This window comes from Sinocyclocheilus grahami, unplaced genomic scaffold (assembly GCF_001515645.1).
Source record: "Sinocyclocheilus grahami isolate Dianchi unplaced genomic scaffold, SAMN03320097.WGS_v1.1 scaffold120.1, whole genome shotgun sequence".
Classification (NCBI taxonomy): Eukaryota; Metazoa; Chordata; class Actinopteri; order Cypriniformes; family Cyprinidae; genus Sinocyclocheilus; species Sinocyclocheilus grahami.
The window spans coordinates 1,359,537-1,368,618 of NW_015505299.1; the positions used below are offsets into that span (position 1 = coordinate 1,359,537).

At 40.3% G+C, this 9,082-nt stretch overlaps 2 protein-coding genes across 4 annotated transcripts in view; both read left to right on the plus strand.

The window, feature by feature from the left end:
- Window positions 1-580, plus strand: part of acyp1 (acylphosphatase 1, erythrocyte (common) type) — a 1,479-nt gene extending 899 nt beyond the window's left edge. For all 3 annotated transcript variants that reach the window (XM_016278296.1, XM_016278299.1, XM_016278297.1), the window contains exon 3: window positions 213-580. In XM_016278296.1, the coding sequence (XP_016133782.1) occupies window positions 213-428 (216 nt within the window). In that variant the 3' untranslated portion in view covers window positions 429-580. The remainder of the gene's footprint in view (window positions 1-212) is intronic.
- A 3,885-nt stretch (window positions 581-4,465) lies between these two features.
- On the plus strand, window positions 4,466-7,178 carry fosaa (v-fos FBJ murine osteosarcoma viral oncogene homolog Aa). Its single transcript, XM_071582394.1, is given in 5 exon segments — window positions 4,466-4,504; window positions 4,506-4,553; window positions 4,701-4,922; window positions 5,206-5,313; window positions 6,299-7,178. Coding segments are annotated over 5 exon segments (1,062 nt in total). The 3' UTR covers window positions 6,944-7,178.
- Window positions 7,179-9,082: the final 1,904 nt, after the last annotated feature.

The following is a 9,082-nucleotide window of genomic DNA, read 5'->3' on the forward strand; positions in this document are numbered from 1 at the left end:
GTGTGTCTGTGTGTGTGTGTGTCTGTCTGTCTGTCTGTCTGTCTGTCTGTGTGTGTGTGTGTCTGTATCTGTGTCTGTATCTGTGTTTGTGTCTGTGTGTGTGTGTCTATATCTGTGTGTGTGTGTGTGTGTCTGTGTGTGTGTCTATATCTGTGTGTGTGTGTCTGTGTGTGTGTGTGTGTGTGTGTGTGTCTGTGTGTGTTGTGTTTCAGTCAGAAGGAAAGAGGCTGGGTCTGGTTGGCTGGGTGCAGAACACTGATGCCGGGACGGTTCGAGGGCAGCTGCAGGGTCCGGCCTCCAAACTCCAGCAGATGCAGCAGTGGCTGCAAACCACCGGCAGCCCTCAGTCACGAATCGCCAAAGCAGAGTTCAAGAACGAGCGGGCCGTCGACAAACTAGACTTCAAGGATTTCAAAGTTGTTCGCTAACGACAGAACAACTCCATTAGTATTTATTTATTTATTTTATTTTTGACCTATTGTTCTTATTGACATTATATAACCTCTGTTCTATAATTTCAGAGTTCTGTGTTCTGTAAAACACTCTCCTCCTGATGTAATAAATAATATCATAGACTTAATGTCCAGCCCTGTTTCGTCATCGCTTCGCTTTCATTCACACATTATTGTGTTTCTTTATTTCACAATGTAATACATGGTAGTTTTGTTTCAACAAGAAACGTCTTAAAATGCAACAATAGCGTTGACATGATAAATTATGTAACAGTTATGTGAAATCTAAAATTAAAACAATTTGTCATTTTCAAATAACTATATACCAGATTAATTTGTGAAATTATGCATGATGTATTTTTTGTAGTTTAATATCAACAATGTATAAATGAAAATGAATTAGTAAAGGAGGGTTTAAATGTGTGTCCTTCCAGTATAATAACATCATTTTCATGTGTCGCCTGCACAGTAATAATGGTAATTTTGCATTATTTCTATTAAAGTTCTATAATATTTGAGGTATGTGCTTAAGCTTAATCCATTTCATTATCAGAAAAACATGTACAATTAGGCAAAAGTCTAATTGTAGACTTATATATATTAATGAGATGATCTGCTAAATGCCAAAAAATACAATTAAAAACTTCTAAAACACAAAAAGAAGTACAATCGGGGATAAACGAGAAGGTTTATCTCTGCTGGCCCTTGACTGGATTTTTATTTCCCATACCAATATTCACTTGCTCTCCAAAAAAAAAAAGACAAATTATTATTATACATATGTAAGAAAGAAATACATTTTTAAAAATAAAATATTAAATAGAAAAAAAATAAAAGGCCTACTGTAATAGCTGTAAATTACAGGGCTGATGGTACTAAACTCAGGTGCTTCCACAGTGATGTATCACTAGAGGTCGCTGAACGACCCATCTTCAGATGCTGCATCACACTGCCAGCAGCTACTGTATATACTGGAAAATCACCAACACTAAACTGCTGTCAGTGTGAAAACCCCTTTACATGAGGGAGATACTGTAGCTTTATCTCATCACTCCTGGTTTGTGGACAATCAATGTTATACGCGATGCAGCACACACGTCTGCCCACTTTTTGATTGTCAAGATTGCATCCCTACCTTTTGGCAAATTATTATTATATTTAAGTGTTTTGTTTTGCCTGGTTGTGTGAAGAACACATACAAGTCCTCTAAATATCATATTGCTCCAGGAGAGGAATCTGCACGGATCAAGCAGCGTTTACAAGCCAAAACAGTCTAAAACAGCTCTAAACTAATATGTGTGTGGATTTTGATGTGAGAGACTTTTTCACTGGAGGAAGAGTTATGGATTATGGACTCGTGTTTTAGTTAAACACATCTTAATGCTGGATGTGTTTCAGCTTTTGTCTTCTCCAGATGTTCACTGATGGACTGGAGTGCTGTGGATTATTGTGATGTTTTTATCAGCTGTTTGGACTCTCATTCTGACGGCACCCATTCACCTGCAGTGAGCAAGTGATGCAATGCTACATTTCTCCAAATCTGATGAAGAGACAAACTCATCCTAATCTCGGATGGCCTGGGCAAACCATTCCTTTAAGTTAGTTAGCATTGGATTGTGGTTCCATGTTGGCAGCTATACAGTACAACCATGTGTTTATGTAAAAGTTGTGTACATATTTCAGCACTATAGTATTGCTTAGAAACGAGTAACACTAATAGCTCGTCGTTTGAGGACTGGATCTCTGCAGGCCTATTTCCTCTCTTGAGTAAATTAAATTTAGATTTTGGCTGAAGGTGCATCATGATGTGGCATTGTCCATAAAACATGCATCTTGCTCGTATGTTTCATGTGTACATCGAGCAGCGTGTCTGGTATTCTCCCAGAACCAGGACTCCAGAATGAATGGATGTATTGTGAAAGAGCCAAACATTCCAGGAAATGAGTGTTCCCCGCCCCCTAGTCTCCTTCCAAAGCCTGGACGGGACGCTTGTTTTCTACAGGAGCTTTTTTAAGTCCCAACCAACCCTATGGATGCCTGCACCAACTATGAGACCGAATCCATTTGATGACGCCAGTACTATACACATCACTTGTCATTATTAGTGGAGCAATCAGATGTTCATAAGAAACACGGTGACAATAGGCTATATTATTGGTAGGTGGATGTATACTTGTGGTGCCTGACCTGCCAATGATACAAAGATTTGCAGTGAAAAGACGTGTAAAGCATGTGTCAGACGACTGAAGGCATGTAGATTGTGAGCAACACGTTAAACAGCAAAGTTGTGATCATAATGAATCAAATTGATCAAATTTGGCTATCAAATATAAAACAGTAGGCTTTATAGGGTTAAGACCATTTCATAGTGTTAGTAAACCTTAGACCATATATTTTCCATCATTAATGTAGGCTATATTTAGGCTATTTTTAGGCTACGCATTCACTCATTCTAAACAAAGACAATAATCTACCTTTTTGCTTTAATGCCACAATAGCCTATACCTTCTGGAATGCTCAGGGTTAGGTGAATAACATACGAATAGAACACATTAGCATTTGGCATTCAGAGAAAAACATGCTGTAAAAACTTTTTCTTTTCTATACAAATTACACAAATGCCATTCCACACATAGGCTACACTTGTGGTTTACTGGAAAAAATGTCATAATGCCATACTCTGTGGTTATACACTGGGTAGGCTATGGAACCTTAGTGGTGTTGTGCTGTCTGCGCATTTGTGCTACTGACAGGAGTCCAGAGGAAAACGCAAATGCACTGCACAAAACCCAAAGCAGCAGCAGCAGCAGCAGCTTCAGTCCAGACACAGGCTCAGCACTGGAATCCCAACACGTAGGTATCCTTATATGGGCATTTTCCTGTTCGGCAGTGTTACGTCACTGCGTGACGCGCGAGCAGGTGCAGATGCTGAGACTGGAGGGGTCACGAGAAAGAGACGGCACATTAAATATGCATTTCATTATATGCGACCTCAACACGCATTAACGAAATACATAGTCAGTGATAAAAAAAATTATATTGAAAAGCAGCAAAGTTGGTCCAGTATCAGTTTTGTCTTTCTTTCACTGCCTCATTTCCACATAGGCTACTTTGTAACTGAATTATACATGACATATAGGTCTACATGGTATAATATACATTATACTTATAGATGACAACACAAGACCTGATCAGATCAAAATATATTAGGTGAGCATCAGTCTGCATGAAATGATTTAAAGTACGTCATATGCATAAGTCATGCATAATTTATAAGGACGTTATGCATGGCTTTATGCATATCAGGGTCCATCAGAACTTTATGAATGAATATGTGGCACGGACCACAGCTCGTCCTCACAGGGGTTATCGATTCCCCGCGCGCAGCTTTACTACAATAACCTCTGTTTCACGCGACATTTTAGCTCAGTATGGACTAAACGATCGTATGCGCGAGTGTGCCCAGAAAGCGCAGTTTTCCCCGCGTGCGGAATGGTACGGACCGTTTCATTCATAAATCCAGGCGGACTATAAATAGGCGCTCGCGGAGCTGAGTGTCACTGAGCAGGTTTATAAACCTGGAGAGAGCGGCTCCGACATCACGAAGCGCATCTGGATCGCAAGAGCTGGGATCGAGTCAATAGTGTTGTCCGTGCGCGCTGGAGAGATGCTTCTGAACAACGCGAAGACTGACCCGGACTCCTCGTGCTCTTCTGCCGGGGACAACCCTACCGATGCCCCGACAGACAGCGGCGCACAGGTAGATGCTTCCACTGTCATGCGTTACACCATAATAACACACTGGTGTGCATGGTGATTCATTGCTAATATATCATGCAAATGTATGTTTCTGGGGGCTGTTGTTTCTCATTCTGAAAAAATACAATAGATAGGCCATTATTAGGATATTTGAATAGTCATATTTAGAAGATTTGCGTGCGCTTCATCTGATGTTGAATGGGATGTTTTGTCGCGCATCCTTTGCAATGCAGTGATGGTAAAGCACTGTGTAAATGCAGCTGTTCATTGAGAAAAATAAATCCATTGAGGAGATGCCCACAGCAGTCCTGCGTAAGCATTGACGTCAGAGACAATGCAAAAGTTAAATATTGATCGGGAGACTATTTTTAGACGCTCGCGCGTATTTAAAGAAAGCGTCTTAAGTGTAAATACGGTGAATTTAAAAACGATGTTTGAAAACCTGGTTGTCCAGATGCACATAAATCAGTGTTGCGTTTATGTCGCTAGAACTGCATATTTCCATCGCAATTGCAGGGCTCGTTCGTTCCGACGGTCACCGCGATCTCCAGCACGCCAGACCTGCAGTGGATGGTCCAGCCGACCATCATCACGTCTGAGTCTCTGTGTCTGGGTACAGCCGAAAGCAGTGAACCGGCAAAGAGCAAGCCAGCTGGGAACAAGGGCAAATGCGCTGCCAGAAAGAGCAAGAGCAAGAGCAAGAGCGAGCAGGTGCGTATTATTTCTGCATTCGCTGCGTCTTTGGCGCGCGTGATAACCTGTGAAGCGTGATTTGGGGATGCAGTTCTTGCTTTGGCATGTTGCCTAGACCAGCAGCATCCGCTTTATATTCAGGTCACAGCAAGTCTGCAACAATAGACTATTTTTAGACGCATTGCAGAGAAAGACGTGCGTGCCATTGGGGTGAGCTGGCGGTAGAAGTCAAGCGTTTCTGCAAGGGATGCATGGATTCTTCGAGATGGTAATAAGTGCAATTCGTCTTTGCTTTGGCTAGCTCTCTCCGGAGGAAGAGGAGAGGAAGAGGATCAGGAGAGAGAGGAATAAAATGGCTGCAGCGAAGTGTCGCAACAGACGGAGAGAACTCACAGACACCCTCCAGGCAGTGAGTACAGACATAAGGTTTCATTCTGAAAGCTCCAGTTCGTCCCAAAAATGAAAATTCGCTCTGTTTACTCAGAAATGTAATCCATATACGGTGCGCTTTTGCGCCATTGCCCAAGGCTTCCAAAAAAAGCCGTATGATGGCATGGTGTGAGAACAGACTCAGTTTTAAAGATGAAGTGGATCATTCCAGAAAGACTGAAATCCCAGACTCATGTCATTGGTTGATTTGCTGTTTGGGCTGGTCACACTCTAAAAAATGCTGGGTTGTTTCAACCCAACTGTGGGTCAAATATGGACTAACCCAAGTGTTGGGTTAATTTTTTACATTACATTTTTAACCCAAAAGTTGGGTTAGTCCAAATTTGACCCACAGTTGGGTTGAAACAACCCAGCATTTTTTAGAGTGCAGGATGTTCAAACAAACAGAGTAATATTTAGCATTTTTAGGTGAGTCCACCTACTTATGAATATTAAACTGTGCTATAAGAAGATATGTTAAACGAAAAAAAGAACTCCAAACTTTCAAAATGGTGCAATAACGATCAAGTCATTTGATGTCAATGGCACCATATTTAAAAAAATACAACTTTTCAGTGAACCATTTTTTGTGCAGAGCATTTTGATAATCTAATAAGATAATAAAAATAAGAACCTTTCTGGATGTTAAAGGTTCTCCATAGAAGACAATAAAGAACCCATGTAAAGGAAAAACATCTTTTGAAAAATGGATAACATCCTGGCAGAAAATGTAGCAGAACCTTTTCTGTTAAGTTTACGGACTTCAACCCTAAAACACCACACAATGCAACGCGTAATTCATAATATGGGTAAAACACCTGTAAAAAAATATAACTACATACAATTCCTTAACATTGGGCCCCATTTTTACAGGCTTTCTTAGAGTGCAGGATCTAAATGTTTTGTTATTTTCCTTTCGATATGTGGATCTACCTGTGGAATAATCCTACTTTTGGTTTCTCCAGGAAACAGACAAGCTAGAAGAGGACAAAGCCGCCCTCCAGGCTGACATCGAGAATCTCCTGAAGGAAAAGGAGAGGCTCGAGTATGTTCTCACCTCTCATAAACCTCTTTGCCAGCTTCCTGAAGAGCTGGACTGCCTGTTTCCAGAGTCTCCTCAGACACTTCCAACTCCCGAAATGGCCAGCAAACTCCCCGAGGACGGCCCGCAAGACGCCGCTTCCCTGCAGGACTTGGAGATCCCCACGGTACCGTCCACCGCTATTTCTGGGAACTCCAACATCCTGCTGTGCTCCAGCGCAGAGGTCAGTCTGTGCGACCTCGAGCCCTCTCTGGATGTCAAGGACGAGCTTCTCGACCGGGTCTCGGCAGAAACGGCCCGCTCTGTCCCCGACATCGACCTCACCGGCTCGCTGGGCATCACGGACTGGGAAACCCTCTACAAGTCTGTGGCCAATGATCTCGAACCTTTGAGCACGCCGGTGGTGAGCACATCCACACCCACCTGCAGCAACTACCTGTCCATATTTACCTTCGCCTGCCCAGAGCTGGACTCCCTGGCCGAGGGACTGGATGGGTGCAAAGGTGGCATGAGCAAAGCAGAATCTATCGTCGATATCCTCAACTCTCCAACCCTTCTTGCCTTATAAATGCAAGCGTTGATGATGTAATGTCACGATATTGTTCTTAATATCTATTGGATATCGCGGTGTTATGATGTCCAGATGTGTGATGTTGGTGTGAAGCCAGCTGTTTTATGGCTGCATCCATGTAATTTGTGCGGGACGGGGATTTACTTTCTTCCAGAGATGTTTGATGTAGCCCAAATACAAGAGCATGGATAATTATCTTATACGAGCAGATATGAACTATGCTCTGGTTTGAAAAGCATGCACGAGATATCTATATATAAATATATATGTATAACATATATAGTATATATATATATATGTATCAGTTTCATATTTGTTTGATCTGGTGCTATAAGTTCTGTGGAATTGACTGCGGTTTTGTGTTTGTTTTCTATGGCAATAGATTATGGACTCGTGTTGTGCTTTAATATACAGTCATCGGAGTTATCGCATACCTCAGTGTCATCATCCGACTGTGTTTTCACATTGTTCTTAAATGTTTAGAGTTTTCCATGAAAACATCCAGTGCTATATCGATGGAGATGTATTTTACGATAATTTATTTTTCTACATTTTAAATTTGACTTTGTCAAATGAAAAGAACAAAAGGAGCATTGATTGCTGAATAAATCGATATACAGTCATGCACTGGTGTTCTTGTGTCCTTTGTTTTGGAAATAAACTGTGGATAGAAAGTAGAGCTTAATCATGCATTTTCACACTGCTAAACCAGTCATCCTTACACCAGGATGTTCAGATGCAGGCCACTAATTCAGTTTGATATTATTTACAGTATCATCTAACAAATATAGCATACAAGCATCAATCATTGACCATTTTTCAAGTATATAGTGGTTTTGACAGCCAAGTCCATCTCGGTACTGATAGACTGAAAGAGAAGTCCAAAAAACCCTCTGAGTACTGGCATAAGATATGTGATCATAAGGCTTATAGGATATCTTATAGGATGCTATATTATAGGTCAATGTAAATTAGTAAAGTCATTAACTGTGTGGCCTTTTAACCTTTAAAACTGTGAACTATTGGACCCTAATATGCAATGTTTTGTAGAACTGAAGCTACAACCAAGTAAACATGCTCATAAATACATTTCAGCTCAACAGGGTACACGGCGTTTAGATTGCGCACACTGAGAACACATACAACTGCTTTCTGGTGTACAGAAACGAGCAGATGTTGACTGTTGCACTATGCCTGCAAAGAAGACTTGAATCATATATTTATATTCAGATTGTCATATAACTGAAATAACATGTTATGTAATAAATCAATTAATTATTGGGCTGCAGGTTCGTCTGAGCTGGTGTCTGGTTAAATGAGAATGTGGTATTCATAATACTAAATTGAGTCTTTATATACAGTAGAATTACTATAATATTATCTTACAAGAGACAAATGAGAGACAGATTTTTTTCTGATTATATAAAACTATATGGTCAGAGCAACATAGTGTACAAATAAACAGGTTTAGATTAGACTCAAGATTTCTTATCCATCACCTCTAGTGGACAACATGAGTCTTATTTACAGCATCTAAATAAGATGATAGTTTAGAGTTTACTGTCAGCACCCTGAACATCAGAAATTCATGAAACTGAGCATGTTTCCTTCCACATGTTCTTCAAGCTTTGAGGAATCTGGATTTTTGTGCACAGAAGATTCTATTCAGATTTGATATCATTAGCCATTGAAATTTGATTGGCTGGCTATTTTATAAAAAAAAATTTTTTTTTACATAGCCAAGTCATATTAGAGGATATGTTATGACGTCCACCAAAGAAGATGCATACCAATTTTACCTCAGAAAGCCCTGTGGTCTGTGTTTATCGAGTTTTAGGAGGAAAATCAGCAATGCCAGAAATTTAATTGGCTTTAATCTTCACAACATTTGGATGAATCACATTTTTTGATTACTTCTTGCCAGCACTATCCCTGACTGCTGTGTACAAAATTTGGTGAAGCTCATATAGGAGTGAGGTTACAGTACACAGGTGTATATGCAGAAGTGTTTCTTTAAAAAAAAAAAATGCATGTGTAAATTTCTCCCAATCACATCTGTTACTTTACGCATCTGTATTTTTTTTTTACCATTGCAGTTTAAACAAATTATGCATTTCACATATTTCAACAAATCTT